The sequence below is a fragment of the Micromys minutus genome, assembly GCF_963924665.1.
Source record: "Micromys minutus genome assembly, chromosome: 4".
Classification (NCBI taxonomy): domain Eukaryota; kingdom Metazoa; phylum Chordata; class Mammalia; order Rodentia; family Muridae; genus Micromys; species Micromys minutus.
In genome coordinates this window covers 27,053,658-27,073,393 of record NC_137973.1, presented here as the reverse complement: position 1 = coordinate 27,073,393, position 19,736 = coordinate 27,053,658, and the positions used below count along the sequence as shown (strand labels likewise).

General features: G+C 43.2%; 2 protein-coding genes across 3 annotated transcripts; one reads left to right on the top strand and one right to left on the bottom strand.

The window, feature by feature from the left end:
- The first annotated feature begins 4,052 nt into the window (after positions 1-4,052).
- On the top strand, positions 4,053-6,829 carry SNAPIN (SNAP associated protein). 2 transcript variants are annotated; one of them, XM_080916237.1, is made up of 4 exons: positions 4,053-4,219; positions 4,429-4,495; positions 4,787-4,905; positions 5,485-6,829. In XM_080916237.1, exons 1-4 carry the CDS (start codon positions 4,082-4,084, stop codon positions 5,584-5,586), a joined length of 426 nt encoding a protein of 141 aa, XP_080772363.1. In that variant the 5' UTR covers positions 4,053-4,081; the 3' UTR covers positions 5,587-6,829. The 2 variants fall into 2 exon arrangements, with proteins under 2 accessions (XP_080772363.1, XP_080772364.1); XM_080916238.1 differs by having other exon boundaries at positions 4,053-4,224; positions 4,449-4,495.
- A 366-nt stretch (positions 6,830-7,195) lies between these two features.
- Positions 7,196-17,987, bottom strand: ILF2 (interleukin enhancer binding factor 2). Its single transcript, XM_080915528.1, has 14 exons — positions 17,892-17,987; positions 17,087-17,146; positions 16,803-16,845; positions 13,828-13,932; positions 13,480-13,557; positions 13,103-13,205; positions 11,968-12,033; positions 10,467-10,583; positions 9,539-9,617; positions 8,887-8,974; positions 8,199-8,260; positions 8,014-8,128; positions 7,799-7,889; positions 7,196-7,664 (listed from the first exon to the last, which is right to left on the bottom strand). The coding sequence occupies exons 1-14, from the start codon at positions 17,894-17,896 to the stop codon at positions 7,504-7,506; spliced, it is 1,173 nt and encodes a 390-aa protein (XP_080771654.1). The 5' UTR covers positions 17,897-17,987; the 3' UTR covers positions 7,196-7,503.
- Positions 17,988-19,736: the final 1,749 nt, after the last annotated feature.

Genomic DNA, 19,736 nt, shown 5'->3' with positions numbered 1-19,736 from the left:
TCAAATTCAGGGCTTACCCTCCTGAATGTTGGGATTACAGGCACATCCTACCATACTCATCTTGTTTTCACAATTCTTTTGCTTGGTATGCTGATGGAGTATGAGCTTGTTGCCACCTGGCTGCTCTCTGCTCACTAGATGGCAGAGTGGATAGGGATAGGGCTGGAGGTCCCCAGTCTTAGGTGGGCTCCAATCTCCTTTCACACTGGCTAGTGACCCAAGCAAGCATGCCAGAGATCCTGGCTGACCACATGGCTCAAGGTAAGGGTAGAGAGATATTGTAAGGCAGGCCAAGGAGATAACTAGGGAATGAAGCAGGCTGAGGGCAGTATGGGATCTATGCCGATGGAAGCAACTGCCCAGCAGACCCAGAACATAATGGGTTATATTTCATGTCTTTTAAGGGATTTATTTCATTTAGGTTTGCCATATTTTTAACCATGATTATAACTAATCTTTCTATTATGATTTGCTGTGTAAAGCTCATTTCTGGTGGGCCTCGGTGACCTCTGTAAAAAGAGTCCTTTGACACACACACCCCAGGTCTCGACCCACTGTTACGAAAACATAGTCATCTAGAGTCTTCAGCACTGTCAAGGGCAGGATCACATCCTCATGTCTCAGCTTTTTGTGATAAGCAGGAATCCTAGTACCACCTGAGATTTCACACAAGCTACATCACTGGCAGTACTTAACCTTTTCCAATACTTACCTACAACTCCTTTACTTCCTTCACTGAAATGTGAGGTGCCTTAAAGTTCAGGCCTCCCAGAATATCCCCATCTTTGCCCTTTTGACTTGACGAAAACAAAGGTGTCTGATACCATTACCCTAGCTTGGGTAAAGCTGGGCAGAAGTCTTCTGCACCTTCTACATGTGTGCATTGTCACCCAGGAGTGCAGGTGGCCTCCAGGCAGAGGAACTCCACTGCTACCTGAACCAACAGAAAGAGTTCCTGGGAAAGCTTACTTATGCATCTACCTTAAGGCAGCCAAGACAGAGCAAGTCAGCCTAACTACTGTTTGGGTGGGAAGTCAAGAAGGGAGCCAAGAGTAAGGCAGGGCCAGAGCCTCCAGGAGATGCACAAAACCTTGGAAGCACTAGAATCCAACAGCACCAAACGAAACTGATTAGAAATCTAGGCAGAAGGGAGGGTTGACCATATAAGAACAGCTGGGTCAGCAGGGTAGACTGCACCAACCTGCTTACAAGGGTTTGTAAGTGCCAGTTGATCTATTACAGACAAAAGCAGCAAAGACCACAGCTTCATCACTGTCATGGTGGGCCACATCTCCAGGCCTGACTGAGAGTCACCCTTGCCATGGTGATTGAGGAAAGGCAATGGATTGAATTTGGGAAGCAGTAGGGTTAACCTAGCAGACCATCAAAAGGGAAGATTTTCATGTAGGGATATTAGAAGGAGTAAAGAAATGTCCAGGCTGAAAGTGCCTTAACCCTAACCCTTTTCATACTTTTAAACATTCTGATACAGTTCTAAGAAAACTAAATGATCCAGGTGTTATAGTGCAGGCCGCAAATGGACCTCTATTAGTTCAAGGCCTACTTGGTCTACAAAGTTCCAGGACAGCCAGGGGTACACAATAAAACCTTGTCTCAAATGAAAGACTTTCTCACAATTGTCTCACAACGCTCTATTAACCTTTTTTGTCTACTAAAAATAGTGCTGGGGCTCTTGAAATGTTTCCTTTGCCATCTGACTGAGTAGGCTGGAGAAACATTCAGGAGACAGTGCTGCTTTCTGGCTCTGGTGGCTTCTCCATGTTTAAGGTTGGAGATGCAGAACAGCCAGTGGCTTCCAGTGTCCAAGCTGTTTTATAGCAGCATACTGAGTGGGGCCATCTACCATAAACTGCCTCAGCAAGAACTCTAGAGAGCAGAAGCCAGTGCAGTGCAGTCCACAAACGGGATCGCAGTGGTTTCTCTGCCAGTCAGTGAACTTGATCCATGCCCTTTTCAACAATATCTGGACTTCAGGTTGGTGATGTAATAGGACTTTTAAATCTCCAGTGGCTGTGGCTGCTCTGAATGTCTGCTTTTCCCCTGTGTGTTTGATCTCTCTTGAGTTCCTGCCCAGGCTTCATAGTGAGACCCAGCCTCAAAAACAAGACAATACAATGAATGTGCATGAGACAATTTACCTCTTTAAGTATATCTAAGTGTATAGTTCAATAGCAGCAAATGCACAATCATGTACCTTCCCAAGCTGGGCCTCTTACCCATTATGCAGGTGTATTCGACACTCCTCCAATCCAGTCCCACTTCTGTTGTTTCCCAGTGCTGATAATCTAAGGTGGAGCCACAGGTTTGCTGTGCAAGTGCCCTCACACAGAGCCACAACTTCAGCCCTCTTCTACATTTTCATCTCTCCAAATTTGGCCATTCATATAAATGAAACCATATATTTGTTCTTTGGAGGCTGGGTTATTTTGTGTAGCAAAAACATCCTTAAGGGCCATCCCTGTCCTAGCCAATATATCAGGATTTCATTCTTAAATCCATTCATTTTTAAAGCATCTACAATTTTGTGCATATTTGATGCCATTAAAAATATTCTTGAGTGAGAGAAGGCTGAAGTGATTAAGAGTACTTAACTGCTCTTGCAGAGGTCTCCAGAGCTCCTGTTAACTCCAGCTCTAGGGAATCCAACACTTGTGCCCTCAGAGCTCCAGGGGATTTTATGTCTCTGACTTCCAAGTGCGCCTGCATGCACACGCACCCATAGGAACACACACACACCTGCGCCCAGTTTTAAAGTAATAATTAAAAAAAAATCTGTAAGGGGGCTGGAGCAATGGCGTAGCACATAATGCTTTTCCAGAGAACTGATTTGGTTCTATGTACCCTTGCCAGCCAGCTTACAACTGCCTATAACCCACACCTCTAACCTTGCACACTTGCACTAATACGTATGTACATACCCATCCACACCCCTACATATACACACCAAAAAAGAAAACAAAAAAAGGAAGGTCAAGCAAAATGCTTCTGAAAGTTAAGGGACCTGCTGCCAAACCTGAAGATTGAGTTCAGTGTTGGGGACACACATGATGGAAGGAGAGAATTGACCTCTAGAGCTGGTACAAGCCTGAACCTGAGGCAGGAGGATCACATGTTCAAGGCCTGTGTATACTACAAAGCAAATTCAAGTCCAATCTGGCAATTTAGTGAAATCTTGCCTCAAAGTAAAAAGCGAAAGGGAGGGGCATTAAAAAAAAAAAAAAAAAAAGAGCAACCCTCAACTTTAAATCCTGTCATGGTGGCACAGGTCTGTAACTCCAGCACTGAAAAGACTGATACAGAGACTATAAATTCAAGGCTAGCCTTGGCAACTTTGCAGGACTTTCTCTAACAAAAATAACAAATTTTAGAAATAAAACTCGCTGGACAGTGGTGGGACACACCTTTAATCTCAGCACTGGAGTTCAAGGCCAGTCTAGTCTAAAGAGTGAGTTTCAGGACAGCCAAGGTCACACAATGAATCCTGTCTCCAAGAAAAAGAGGGAGAGAAAGATAGAAGGGAAAGGGCAGGAAATAAAAGAGGGAGTGGGGGAGGGGAAGAGAAAGAACTCTTTAACATGAATGTAATCTGGCTTTCTCATCAATTCCCAAAGGGAAGGCTATGGACAGACAGTAACGCTTATTTTCTCCTTTGAAACAAAACAACAAACGCTGGAAGTGGTGGAGCACACCTTTAGGCGACAAACGCAGACCGACCTCAGGGATTTCTAGAACAGTCTGGTTTGCATAGTGATTATCAAGACAGCCAGGGCTATGAATATGCATGAAAATAAGCATATAAATATGCATTCCAAAAAAAAGTATTCCCTGCAAGCTCCTGAACTCTAAATCCCGCCCCATTTCCCCCAGGCCCACGGAAGAACTACAACTTCCAGGGGGCTCTGGTCCCGGCCCTGCTCGCCCCGGCTCACTGAGGACTCCATTTCCCAGCCATCCCCACTGCTGTCAGGGCTGTTTCTAAGCGCCCCCTCGCGGCGCACAGCGGCGGCCTGTAGTTCCCGGCGGCCCTCGCGGCAGGCTGAGGGTGTCAGGGCAGTTCGCGATGGCCGCAGCTGGTTCCGCTGCCGTGTCAGGGGCCGGGACCCCAGTGGCGGGGCCTACAGGCCGCGACCTCTTTGCCGAGGGGCTCCTGGAGTTCCTGCGACCCGCCGTGCAGCAGCTCGACTCTCACGTGCACGCGGTCAGGTGCCAGACGGGGTTGCTGGGGGCGGGGCCTTTGGGACTGGCTTTGTAGGGGCGGGGCCCCAAAAGATACACACTGATGTTGAGACTGGGTAAAGAGGCGGAAGGGCCTGGGCGAGGCCTTTAAATTGAGGTTCGCTTGTCTGTCTCGGTATTTGGGGAATAAGTAGAATTCGTTTCCCGCGTTCCGGTCACTGACTGTTGTAGGCTTTTGCACCACTTTGCAGAGAAAGCCAAGTAGAGCTCCGAGAACAAATTGACAACCTAGCTACAGGTGAGTGAGCATCCAGAATACCTAGAATCCCTGATCTCACTTTCAGGAACTTTGTTTTCCCGGGTTTTAGGCTAGGTTTCTGTCACTTGCTTCTTAATATCAGAACTACATACGGACTCTTAATTTCCGGGGATGTTTTAGGACAGAATGGAAGAAGGGTAGGTGTCTGTGGCTCACACAAGACAAAAAGTGTTTTTCATCCCATTCCTCTCTTACATTTTCTAAGAACAAAAAAAAAAAAAAAAAAAAAAAAGAGCCATTAGATGTTGGTTGCCCATTTTCTCTTCCCAGAACTGTGCCGGATTAATGAGGATCAGAAAGTGGCCCTGGATCTGGACCCCTATGTTAAGAAGCTGCTTAATGCCAGGCGACGAGTTGTCTTGGTCAACAATATTTTACAGAATGCACAGGTAAAAACATTTTTTTTTTTTTCCGGCAGAGCATGGTGGTGCATGCTGTCATTTCAGCATTTGACAGGCAGGCTAAGGCAAGAAGGATGGCTTGAACTTTAAGCATAGCCTGGAATATCAATCAGATCAGCTAGAGTTACATAGCATAACCCTCTCTGAAAATATTCTTGAGTTCTTTATCCTGCTTTATGTCTTCGACACAGTAAAAGCAACTCTTGGGGAAGGAGTGATGATAACTAATCTGATAATAAAGGTCCTCGTTACTGGGCCTCAAACTTAGGTCCTCTTGCATACTAGACAAGTGCTCATGAACTCAATTCTTAATTTCTAGTGGCTGTCATTTGCAGGTTTATGTAATGGACTAGCTTAAAAATAACCAAAGGCAGCCAGCTGGAGGTAGAAGCAGGCAAATATCTGAGTGTGAAGCCATTCTGGTCTACAGAGCAAGTTCCAGGGCTGCACAAAATGAAGAAACAGTCTGGGGGCTGAGGAAGAGGGGAAGTAAGCCCTTTCAGCACATACCTGACTCAACTAGAACCTTTTACAACAGTCATTCGATTCTGTCTTCCTGTCTTATAGGAACGACTAAGGCGGTTAAACCACAGTGTGGCTAAGGAAACAGCTCGAAGGAGAGCCATGCTGGATTCAGGAGTTTACCCTCCTGGTTCTCCAAGCAAATAAGCATGGGCCTGGGACCTGAGTATGCAAGTACTGTTCTTCAACGGCTTTGTCTTGGTAGACCTGAGAAGACCCCAGAAGTCTCTGTAGACCTTTGATTTGTTTGCACTATGTACTCATTCATGTAGCAGCCTCAAGAAACATGCCTACAGCAGGACTGTTTCTAAAGAACCTCTATTACAGCTTGTCCAAGAATGAGCTTCTAACTTTTGGGTTTTGTTTCTTGAGACAAGGTCTCAATATGTAACCCAGGCTGGCCTCAAACATATCTTCTTGCCTTGGCCTCCTGAATGCTGGGATCCTCATAGACATGTGTCAGGGCGCCTGGCTCAAGCCTCTGTGCATTTTCTCCCAAAGAATGTTAAATAGATTAGGCTTCATGTGGTAGGAAATTGGGAAAACAGATTTAGTGCAGAAAGTATGCTTCTACTTCTCCCCTCTGCTTCAGCACAGTTTCTCAGAAGGTAATAACCAAGTATCACAAATGTTGCCTTCATTGCTGCCCAAGGAGAGCAAGACAGATAACATGAGAGTCCAGGATCAAGGGCAGAGCCTTGATAATGAAGAGTCCCTAGGCTTTTGTGATTTCGTTGTGTAGGCTACATGTTTTAAAGGCTGGAGGGATGGCTCAATGGTTAAGAGCACTGGTGGTCCTTCCAGATGGAATTCAGTTCCCAGCACCCACATGGTGACTCAGAGCAGTCTCTAACCCCAGTTCCAGGGGAACCCAGTGCACTGTCTGGCCTTTTTTGGGCATAGCACACACATGATGCAGGTAAAATATCCATTCTCATAAAATAAAAGGTTAAAAGTTACATATCTAAGTGCCATCCTTTCCAGGCCTACTCTACCATTGTTTTGGGGTTTTTTAATTTATTTAATTTTTTATTTATATAAGTACATTGTAGCTATCTTCAAACACACCAGAAGAGGGCATCAGATCTTACAGATGGTTGGGAGCCACCATGTGGTTACTGGGAGTTGAACTCAGGACCTCTGGAAGAGTAGTCAGTGCTCTTAACCACTGAGCCATCTCTCCACCCCTACTCTACCATTGTTAACCATACTGGACTCTTATTACTTGGGCCTGGGGTTTCCTTTACCTGTAACTTCACTTTGTTTACAATTTCAGACTTAGGTAAAGTCAAGGTAAATAATTTATCCTCCTGACTGCCCTGGCTTGACTATGTTAAGTATTACTCAGCATTATTAAATAAATGCTTGTAATGGTTATTTTAACAAAAAAGTATTGTATTGTGGTTTCAAAGGGTTTAGGTCACAATCACCTTGACCCATGTTTTGGAGACATAAGTGTGTGAGGTAATGCTGGACTCTTTCTTTTATTCCTTCATTCTGTCCAGGCGCCAAGCTCACAGGATGCTTTCATCCACACTTAGGGTTAATCTTTTGCAGAAAACTCAGGTATTTTAGGCGAAGCTGACATGAAAATTAACCATCACATGCTTACATGGTATTCTAGGAGTCCATTACTTTTAATTTACATAATTTGAAACCGCAATCTCAGTGTTTATAATAAAGGACTCAACATGAATTAAAGCGTATAGAAGGCAGAAGTGGTTGCCACATACTGAAGAAAAATAAAACCAAAAGCCCTAGTAGGAAGTACTTTAATCATTTTTCTTAGAAAAAAAAAATCTCCAGGCACTCAACAACAGTTTACAACATTTTAACAAAAAGGACTGGTTGGGAGTGGTTAGGTTTAAATATTGGGAATGTGTGGCATTGGGTGGCATATGCAGTCACAAATGGGAGACTTCTAGCTGCTTGGTCACTATCAAAACAGTAGAATGAAGTTTTCTTTACAGTTTGTTTTCCTTCCTGCTATCTCCCTACACCACAGAAATGCCGCCATCTAAAGCCCCATGGTGGCTGGCTTAGGATCCTCTTTCCTTGGGAAGGTCACTCCTGAGTCTCCATGCTTTCTTCTTCTTCCCCTTGAGGTGGTTCTTCTGTGTTCTCCTCCTCTTCCTCTCCCTCCTTCTTCTCAGGTGGCTTCTCATAAGCCTTTTCTGAAGGTGTCACAATCACTCCATCCCAGGTAGATATTTCAGAAGCAAGATCTAGGAGAGACGGGAAAAACCCACTTCATAGAAATAGCCCAGTAAACAAAATAAGCTATATTCATTAATATTAGACAACCTTAAGGTACTGCTTCTCTATACATCAGAACCCATGGACCACAAAGAGAACTTACAGCTGGCATCCCCCTCCTGCCCAAGGATCTTCCTAAAGCCTCCATGGGAGAGAATTCGAACCAGAGTCTGAGCTGTGTAGCAGACCATATCCTGAAGGAGGAGAAAATGAGCCAAAATAAACAGACTGACTATACAACTGACATCCATGTGAAACAAGTCCCCTAGTCCTTGGCCTTCTAGACAGAACCCACTTATTTTGTGGTTGTCTTAATACCTGCTGTTCTAGGGTCATAACTGTGTGTACCCTGAAGTTGCCACTCTCACAGGGGTCAGTGATGCCCACTGACCCTGGCAGGAACAGTCCTGCAGCCAGAATCTGCAAGCAGCGCCTGAAACACAAAAACACTTAGAAAGCATCCAAAACAACTTAGAAACAAAACCGAGAGAAGCATGTTATACCTGTACGCCACATTCAGGGCCAGAGGCTGTCTGGTGGGGTTGTTCATTACAGCATAGTGCCCCTGGAAGAGAGTAAGTCATGAGGAAACTAGCAATAACAAGCTGACAGCAGTAACTACTATTCCACTGAGTATTTAAACCTCTGTGAAACAGTGGACTTTTAGTCTTCCCAGATTGTTCACCCACTAAACTTTTCCATCTCCCTAAGTAACCCCAACTGTCCTCTAACTCAAAATACTCCTGTCTCAGCCTCTCTAAGACGAAAACTTGTCTTAAGCTACTTTGAATTTCTTATGTTGGTAGTTTTAAAGAGTAATCAAGCAGTGTTGGGGATTTAGCTCAGTGGTAGAGCACTTGCCTAGCAAGTGCCAAGGCACTAGGTTTGGTCCTCAGTTCTGGGAGAAAAGATAAAAAGAGGAGTCAAGCTTCACGTGTTTGTGTGCGCCTTTAATCCAGTACTATGGAGGCAAAGGCAGACCTGAGTCTGAAGCCAATCTAGTCTACAAAGCAAGTTCCACAAAGCCAGGGCTACATAAAGGAAACACTATTTCAAAAAAAGAAAGAAGAAATCTAGAGGAAGAGTGACCCTAGTGCACCCTTGTTCCTCTCTGCAGTGCTAAACTAGGGACCTCTAGCACACTAGAGAAGCACTATACACAGCCACACCCTCACCTCCTCCTTTACTTACCAGTAGGTCAAGGATCCAGGGTGTGAGAGGCTCAAAGCCAGGAAAACGAATCCGTAAGTCCTTTAGCAATCTGATGAGAACTTTAACTCTGAATAAGAGACCCAGGAATTAGAATTGATAACAGCTGTTTTTGCTCCATAGTGGTATATAATCTTGATGTGAAGGAAAAATAGTTCTGTTGTTACAACATAAGTAAAAAAAAAAACCTGACAAGAATTTCTTCATAAAAGGAAATGATAACAGCATAATGATATTTCTACACGTTAGGAGTCAAACCTGACTGTACTATTTAGAAAACTATATATACACAGTACCTATCAGCTGGCTCAGCAAAGAAAGGCATCTGTACCGTAAATCTAACAAACCACAGTTCAGTCCCTAAGAATCACAGAACTCCTTAAAGTTGTGCTCAGACTACACATGACAATGACATGTATCTGCATGCCCACACACACACACCAAAGTAAAATATGTGCATGTATGTATAGGCATGTGCATATGTATATATATTATGCATACATACACATACATATCCTCCTTCAATCTTATTTTAGGTAGGGGCCTGTACTGTTGTTCATAGATGTTGGATTACAGGCCAGAATCACTACACTCCAGAAAAGGTTATTTTACACAAATGACCAATGAGACTCACGTGGACTGAGAAGCATTTTCTTCAAACCAGCGGGCATGCCTGATGGCTGCTAAGGCGCTCTGCAACACCTTGATGTCCACTGAAAACAAGTACAACAGGCTAAAAAACTTTCCTATTATGTGTGCAACATATTCAATCCCAATCAATACCCATCCAGAAGTATGGCAAGGCTAAGGTAGCAAGCCATTTGTCTAAACACTGTTATTCCTCTGCAGCCAAATAGGAAAATAGGTAACACACTTATCTTTTCCAGTAACCTATTTCCATTCACATTTATATAAGCTTTTACTTTTTATTTTATCTTTTTCTTCAAGTTTTCTTTCTTCTTCTGTAATCCTTTTTAAGACTTTGAAAATGTTAGAGATTGGGTCTATGCTTTAATTGGGAATCTTCATGTTCAGAAGGTGAAAATCCTTGTCTCCCAATTGGTTTTTGATCAATCAATAAAAAAGCCAACAGCCAATGGCTGGGCACTGGGCAGGACAATTAGAGTTACTCAGGTAGGACACAGAGGAACTGGGGAAAATAAAGCCAACCAGTCATGTGAGATTTCCGGTGAGTGGTCACTGGACACTTCCCCAGTTGGGCCTGGGGTAGCAGAGTAAGGTTTAGGAGTGCCTAGCCTTTGAGGTAGCCAAGGCATTTTAAAAAATAAGCTAACGTGTGTCAATTGCAGATCCAAAAGAAAACTCCTGCGTGGGTGTGTGAATGCCATCTGTGGTGTAGCAAAGACTTCCACCACAGAAACTCACTAGGAAGCTGGTAAAATTAACTACAACTTACAGGGAAGGTAAACTCCTTTACAGTTGACAAAAATAACAAATTTCCAGAAAGCTTCAAAGCTTTGGCTATCTGGCTAGTTTTCCCACCCCACCCCACCCCACCCCACCCTCATATTTCTCAGCAATGGGGAGAGGGGGTGACTTACGATGGAGTTCTGGATCCAGTTTTCGGAGATTGGGTGGCACTGTTGTAATGAGAATCTTCACCGTAGCATCGGAAGAGCTAATTTCAAAGCCAGTTTCATTAGTCAGCATGGTCAAGACTAGAAGGACAAAATAATGAAGATGTAAAATGTATTTGTCTATTTTGATTTTTTATTGTATTTTTTAATATATTTATTTATTATATATAAGTACACTGTAGCTGTCTTCAGACACACCAGAAGAGGGCATTGGATCTCATTACAGATGGTTGTGAGCCACCATGTGGTTGCTGGGATTTGAACTCAGAACCTCTGAAAGAACAGTCAAGTGTTCTTAACCACTGAGCCATCTCTCCAGCCCAAAAATTGTATTTATTTAGAGCGTGTGAGAGTGGGAACACTCACACTCCTATAGCGGCCAAAGGACAACCTTTCTTTCTCCTGCTACCTGCAGGTCCCACGGAATGAATTCAAGTCATCAGGCTTGGTGGCAAACATGTTTACCCACTGAGTCATCTAGCGTTTGAGACAAGACAGCTCAGGCTGTCTCCCGACACATTATAAAGCCAAGGATGGCTTTGAACTGAATCTCCTTCCTCTACCTCTCCAGTCTTGAGTAAAAGCATATGCCAGCAAAGCTGGTCATATGTAATGCTGAGTACTGATCTCAGAATTTCACACACACTAGACATATACTCTACCAACTAGGCTGTATCAACCCAGCCTTCATTTTGTTTTGTGACATAAGGTCTTTCTATGTATACAGTTCAGGCTGGCCTTAAATTACCAACCCCCTGCCCTTTTTCAAATGTTGGGGTGTGCCACATCTGGTTAAGTAGGTCGGTTTTCTGGAAGTGGTTTATTTAGTTTTTGAGACAAGATGTCTATGTATGTATATGTATTGAAGGCTGGTCTTAGACTTCAGATCCTCCTGCTTATGCCTCCAAGGGCAGGATTAATACGCATGTACCACAAAAAAAAAAAAAAAAAAAAAAAAAACATCAATAAGAGCTTGGATACCAGTAAGTGGAAAGAAGGCAGTTAAGGAGACCAACCTGACTACATGAAAAGGTAGGAGAGAGCGACAGGACAGGACATGAAACCTGAAGCAACAACAAGCCTGAATATGAAGCTCAGGGGCAAACTGACTGCCCAGCATGTATGAGGTGCTATGTTCAACCTCAACATTACATACACATGCAAAAGGAGCAATACATTTTTAAGCTGAGGGTTATTTCTGAATTGCAGAGTTTTAACACAGCAATCGAGTTCAGTGGTGTGTTCCTATCTATGATCCTAGCACTTGGGGGCTGAGTCAGGAAGAATGTAATTAGAAGCCAGCCTGGGCTATAGAGTAAGTCTGTCTCATAACCCACCTTTCATAATGAAAGAAAATAAACTGAATGCCTGAGAGTCCTGATAACCTTTGACCTACACTGACTACTTGTAAGACCAGTTGCTGTGGCCACTACATACAGTTTTAGCAACAAACTCAAACTCAAACCTTCTGAGGGATCCTGTGCCCTTAGGCTTTCCACGACTTTGTTCCCAAGGGCAGCAACAGCTTCCACTAGATTGGAGAAAAAGGACATAAGGAATGTTACTATAATGTATTTCATGTAGATTTCCTCTACCGGCAAACAACTTGGCATCCCTATTTCTACCCCACAGACTGAAGATCACTCAACTAGAATGAGTATTCTTGCCAGCGCAGCGAAAGCCTAGACAGAATTTGGAAGGCTCAGGGAACAAGAATCCTCAGATACATCTATTTTTCTTTCCTTCCTTCTTTTTTTTTTTTTTTTTTTTTGAGACAAGGTTTTCCTGTATAATCCTGACCTCAAACTCAGATGTCTGGCTGCCTCTGCCTCCTGAGTGCTAGGACAGAAGGTGTGTGCCACTACTGCCTTACACATATACACCATCACCTCTACCACCAACACCAACAGCAAGCACAGAGCCTGGTGTGATGGCACACACCTTTAATACCAACACTCAGATGTAGAGGCAAGATCTCTGTGAGCTGGAGAACAGCCAGAGAGCTACATAATGTGACCTTGTTTCAAACAAACAAACAAACCACAACTAAATAATGAACTTGCTATTTTCCTTCCACACAGTCACACACAAATCATCATGAAATAAAAAAATGAATCTGGGCTTCAACTATTACTAGCCCTAAATCTAATCTCAATGCTTAGGAAAGTGGACTGGAGTGGCTGGAGAAATGCCTCAGGTTAAGAGCACTTGTTCCTCTTAGATGTAGAGGACCTGGGTTCAGTTCCCAACATCCATTTGGTGGTTCATAACCATCTATAACTCCAGTTCCATGAGATCCAAAGCCCTCTTCTAACCTCCATAAGCCCAAAGCATGTACATGGCATACATACATACACCCATAACACTAATAGATAAATCTATTAAAATCTTTGAAAGAAAAGACTGGGCTGAGACTCCTGCTAACTTTTGACCTACACTGTCCCGATTGTTTATAAGACCAGCTGCTGTGGCCACTACATAATCAGTAACAAACTCAAACCTTGAGGGACCCTAGATTCTTTCATGCATTCCATGACAAGCTAACATACCCAAGGCCTTGTGCCCCATCCCCAGTGAAGAGATTTAAGAGATACACTTACATGTTGGCAGAATCTTTAGTATCACCACCAGGTCAGCCACATTGTGTCCTGTAGTCATTGTCCCCTTTTTATATGATCCTACCTGTCGGACTTCTTCAATTTGCTATTGAAAGGGATTTCAAGGAAGTTTAGAAAAATAAAAATGCTGAGTCCTCGGAACCACTTCAGCTGCTTCTTAATACCCAGATTTGGAAGCAGCCATGATAAAATCACAACCCCAAACAACCACAAAGAAACCTGGGCCTGGCTAGTTGTGCTTTTCCATTTTAGGATTTGATTTGGACAACAGACAACTGAAATAGTAACAAGCAAGAGCCCAGGAAATTTCCATATCCCCTAAGGTGCCCTTTCTTAGGAATAAATCATCAAAAACTCACCACTTCAAATGTCCCTGGAGCCACAATCAGGTTGTCGATCACATTGTTTATTTTTGTCACCAAAGAAAGGATAGAAGCCTAAAAACATCACAAAGCAAAAATACCCTAAAATTACACAAACACATTAAACCTGCATCATCATCACCGAACTCCCCACCTACAATAAGGGAGATGAATAATTACACACATGGGGTTTGTCTCTCACATCTCTGGAAGAGGATCACACCTTACAGTCTCAACTGTCTACCACTGGCTTACAAGCCCAGGCAAGAGGACACTTTCCTTAACCAGCTGGAGTGATAGTTCTTTAACTCAAAGTTTTTAACATAGCCTAAGGAAAGCACATACCTGCTCAGCAGAATTGGGGGCAAGGTCTTGATTCCTCTTCAACAGGGCTTCACTAAAGGAGGTTTCATCAGGTGCTGGTTTGACCCGGGGAAAAGCCATTTCACACTAAACCAGAAATTAAATTATTATCAAAAATAATTCATAAGTGACTGAAGAGATGGCTCAGTGGTTTAAGAGCATTGGCTCCTCTCTAGAGGTTCTGAGTTCAATTCTGAATAACCACATGGTGGCTCACAACCATCTACAGTGGAATCTGATTCCCTGTTCTGCCATGTAGATCTATGTGCAGACAGGGCACTGATATACATAAGCTACATAAATAAATCTCAAAAAACCAAAACAGATCTATATGAGTTTGAGGCCAGCCTTGTCTACAGCCAGGACTAAGCAGAGAAACCCTGTCTTGAAAAATCAAAAAAAAAAAATTTTTAAAAGAAATTGAGAAGGAAAAAATACACACAATAGTTTTTTTTTCCCTGATATTACAAAAGGGAAAAAAATGTTATGTCCTTGTAATCCTAGCTGTGATCCCAGCTCTTTGAAGAAAGAGACAAGAGACAGTTCAGCTTCATGAGATCTGGTCTCAAAAATAAACAAATAGGACCCAATGAGCTTGGCAAAAAAGGCCCTGAGTCATCAATTCTGGGACCCATGCAGAAAACCAAATCCTGCAAGTCTGATTGCCATACACTTGCTGTAGTGTACACATAGTAATAAATGTAATAAAAAGCACTTTTTAAAATATAAAGGGACTGGAGAGATGGCTCAGACTGCTTCTGTAGAGGATCCAGGTTCAATTCCCAGTGCCCACATGGCAGCTCACACTCTCTATAATTTCATTTTCAGAGGATCTAATACCCTCACAGACTTATACGAAGGCAAAACACCAACATACATAAAATAAAAATAAATAAATCATTTAAAAATAATAAGGGCTGGAGAGATGGCTCAGTGGTTAAGAGCACTGACTGCTCTTCCAGAGGTCCTGAGTTCAAATGTCAGCAACCACATGGTGACTCACAACCATCTGTAATAGAATCTGATGCCCTCTTCTGGTGTGTCTAGAGAGAGTGTACAGTGTGCTTAAGTAAGATAGAAAGAAAGAAAAATAATAATAATAATAACAACAGGGGATGGAGAGATGACTTAGCAGTTAAAAGCACTGGCTATTATTAGAGGGCCCAGGTTCAGTTCCTAGCATTCACATAAGTCTCACAACCACCAGTAATTACAGTTCCAAGGAATCTGACTCCCTCTTCAGCTTTCCACTAGTACTAGGCATGTGTGTGGTGCACATACAGACACTCACACATAAATCTTTAGAATTAAAGAAAAAAAACAAAAAACAAAAAAAGACCCAGAAAATTCTATGTTTAATTCTATTTTCCCCATCTACTCCATTTCAAAGCCAATATACCTTACAGCACTTGTTTTTAACTCCTTCAAATACTCAAGTCCAAATACAAACTTTGTTTTTGTTTTGTTTTGGTATTTTTGTTTGTTTTTTGAGACAGGTCTTATATAAATCACAGGCTGGCCTGAACTTGCCCTGTAGCTAAGGATAACTGCAGTCTTACCCCGCCTCTTCCTCCTTTGTACTTGGATTAGAAGTGTGCAGCCCCATACTGATAGATGAAATGCTCTGGGCACTCTACCAACTGAGCTACAGCAGCCTGAGGGACTCACCACTGCCTGTGCTAAAAGAAAATCCCAGCACTCAGGAAGCAGAGGCAGGCAGATCTCTGTACATTCCAAGACAGAACAGCCAAAGGCTACATAAAGAAATCCTGTACACACACACACACACACACACACACGGGGGGGGGGGGGACACGGGGGGGGGGGGGATTACACAGAGGCTAGAAAGAGGGACCAGACTTGATCCCTAGCATACCACCCATGGCAGCTCACAACCTCTCTGATAAACCTCTTCTAGCCCCCAAAGTCACTAAGCATACATATATAGGCAAGCACTTTATACATATACATGAAATTTAGAAATAAATAAATAAATAAATAGAACAGGTAGCAGTGGTGGCACATACTCAGGAGGCAGAGGCAAGTGGGTTTCTAAGTTCCAGGACAGCCAGGGCTACACAGAAAAACTCTGTCTAAAAACCCAAGCATAAATGAAAAAAAGAAAGAAACTAATTATAATCCACCATGTATTACAGCACACACCGTGAGCACTCTGGAGGGAGAGGCAGGCAGATCTGAGTTTCAGACCAGCCAAGGTTATGCATACAGACACTATCTCAAAATAATTAAGTAAATCCTAAAATTTTTTAAAAGGATTATTTTCTAGATGAATATTACAATCAAACTGTAAAGGAATTCTCTTCCCTGCCTTGCTTACACTATTTTCTATGCTTTGTTCTTGAGACAAGTCACTATCAGAGCCCAGGCTGGCCTTGAATCCTAAACATGTCCTACTGCTCAGGCTCCCATTCCTGGGATTAGAAAAGGATTAGTCTCTTTAAAGACTGGCTGGTGAACTGGCTTGTTTTGTAACATTTATTTATGCATATGTATGAGTACCACAGTGTATGTATATCCTTGGAAACTAGGGTCACAGACAGACGTGCACTATGACGTAAGAGCTGGGAAAAACTTGTGTCCTCTGCTGGACCCATGTCATACCTGTAGCTATAGCTGAAGGTAGACAGTGATATATAATAAATACTATAATAAAATAAAACTAGGATCCAGCATGCTCAAGGTCCTTGGTTCCGATCTCTGGCACTCAAACTAAGTAAATAAAAACTTACGCAGACATAGCAGTGCATGCCTGTAATTCAAGCATTCAGGAGGTTGAGGCAGGAAGATGATGAATTTGCAATGAGCTTGGTACACATAGCATTCCAGGCCAGCCAATCATACAGAATAACAGATCCATTCTTGAATCCTATCCAAACAGTATCTGACTTCATTAACAAGGAGATTCTGGGTTCCATTTCCAAAGCCAAAATACTCACCAAATAGAAATCAAAAGGGATATGGGGCACAAAAGGCCTGAACCTGAAAAATGAAAATAATCCAAAATTATTCAAGCAGAAAGCAAGTGTACACTATGCGCCAATTCTGCCTTAAGAATTAGTTTCTGAGCGGGATCATTCTCAGCAAAAGACCAAATTCACTTAGCTGAACATCAGGAAAAGAAATGCTTTGCGTGGCTTTCACAAAATCAAACAGAGCAATCTACTCCAAACCCCTGTCTAGTGAGACAAACCAAGGCAAAGATGCAAAGGGCAACACTCACCCTCCTCCAGGACCGCCTCTGGAACCAAAGCGCCCACCACGACCACGTCCTCTGTCACCCCTAAAATTACATACATTTTACTCTCATTTCACTGAAAAAGGTCTCCATCACACGATCAGTGTTATTTCAATTTGACTTACCTTGACCGCCTCCAACTACGGAAGGGGACTGATATTTCATGCTCACTTCTCCCCGATTCTAAATGGTGCCCAGTCCCACTCTGATGACATCCTAACTCTTGGACTTTTTTCTTTTCCATCTGTTTTTGAGACAGAGTCTCACGTATCTCCTGCCTTACCTCCCAAGTGCTGTGATTGCATCCTACGACACCACGCCCCACTTCTAATTCAGGATTTTATCAAAACTCACATCAGGAAAATCACGAGATTCAGAACCTGATGTACATACCCCATGATCGTGAGGCACACCAGTCCTAATATTCAGAGAAAAGTGACTTCTCATTTATTAATACAGCATAACAGTTATGAGACATGTCCTATTGGTCAAACACTAGGCACCAGAAAAATGTGCAGCGCCCCAGCCTGCTGACTGTGCACGAAGGGTGATCTTCCTGGTCCGTTAAGATCTCTCCTCCATTTCCCCCGAAACCCAAATATCAATCAACACAGCTCCCCCGCTGGCCCCCCTCCAGGCCCGATTCCCCGAGTCCGCCAGCCTCCTACTCCGCTCCCTCCGGCCAGGCTTTCCGCCGGCGGCCCAGATACAGGCCCTCGTTCCTCCGACTCCATTTCAGCCCGCCCCCCGAGGCTTCGGTAGGGCCTTTCAAGCACCTCCGTCCACTTACCTCATGGTCCGCTTAATCCTGAACAATGGAGGCCACTCAACCACCCGGCGCTTGGAAGATTCAGGGTGGCGGAGAAACGTCTAGCTGGCGTGTCCCAACAAGCGCCTGCGCGATAGGCTCCCGCCTCGCTCCGTCCCGAGCATCTATTGGTTAACTCAACAACCAATGAAAAATACTCTGTAAAGGAGTCAACCAATAAGAAGACATACCAAGGATAAAGGCAATTTCCCCCGCTTACAGTAGAGGGCGTTCAGAATGAGGCTGTGAGCAGGTAAGTTCTTCTATGGAAATAGAGACACAGCTATCAGTGGGTAGCAGAGTGGCGCAGCGGAAGCGTGCTGGGCCCATAACCCAGAGGTCGATGGATCGAAACCATCCTCTGCTATCGGAGACTTAACTTTTAGCGTTTTGGATCCATGTCCCTCCATTTTGATAATACAATTGAATTTACTTTTCCATAACAAGAAATATAATTTTTTTTTTTCCTCTCCAACTTTTTTTTTCTAGACAGAGTCTTGCTTGGTCACCATAGCTTACATAACAGTTGTTAATGTAACCCGAGCTGTTATCAAACTCTCGGCAATTTCTGGCGTGTGCCACCTCACCTGAAAATATAACTTTTACCTTATGGAAATATCAGAAACAACTTAGTTCCATTTACCATCATTATTCCCTCAATATTATTATGATTCTTTTTATTAAAAATTTTCATGCAACGTTTCTTGATCATGTATTTTTTTCTTCCCCAATTCTACCCAGATATTCCCCACTTCCCTATGTTAGGTGATTCTGACAAGTATTGATGATGTATTATTTGCTTTTGAGGCCTATATTTCTTCCAAGTAACCTAACCCCACCTACGGTAAAATACTTTATCGGGTCGGCGAAGTGAGTCAGCAGTATAATCACAACGTCCTTAGTTCGACCTCAAGCCCATACTGGTGGAAGGAGAGCAGCGATTTCTGCTTTTTATTCCCTGATCTCACTATGAATTCTGTGGGTGTGGTGACACACAACATATATAAATGTAACAGAAAAAAACTTTTAAAGGACATTTTAGCAAATATGGTGGAGCATGCCTTTAATTCCACCACCTGGGAGGCGGCGGCAGGAGGATTTCCTTGAGTTCCTTGAGGTCAGGCTGTTTTATGTAATCAGTTCATGCCCGAGTCTACAATTTAGGAGGACCCTGCCTTCCCAAAACAGTATTTTATCATCTCAGAAAGGTAACCACACTGGATTTCTACTATCATGGGTTAGGTTTGCCTTTAAATTTTCTCTTTTGGGGGGGCTGGCTCAGAGATGGTTCAGCAACCAAGAGCATGCACGCTATTTCAGGGTTCTAGAGTTCCAGCCAATCTCTTCTGCCCTCTGGGGCATTATACGCACAAGCATGTATACATATACACACATAACTTAACATAAAATAAATCTTTAAGCCAGACCTTGTCGTGCAGGCCTTTAATCCCAGCACTGGGGAGGCAGAGGCAGGCAGATCTCTGAATTCGAGGCTGGCCTTGATCTACAGAGGCTGCATAGAGAAACTCTAGCCAGATAAAAACAAACAAACAAACAAATAAGAGTTTATTTAGGAACTGGAGAGATGGCCCAGCAGTTAAGAGCACTTGTTATGTTATTCTTGCAGAGGACCAAGAAGTGTGGCTCACGACTGTCTGTACTCCAATTCCAGAAGGTCAAAGCAGTTCTCTGACATCCACGGCCATCAGGCATGCCACATGGCACACAGACATATAAAGGAGCAAAACATTCATACACATGAGATAAATAAATCTAAAACATACTTTAAGCTGTTGCAAAAAAAATAATAAAGTTTATTCATTATTA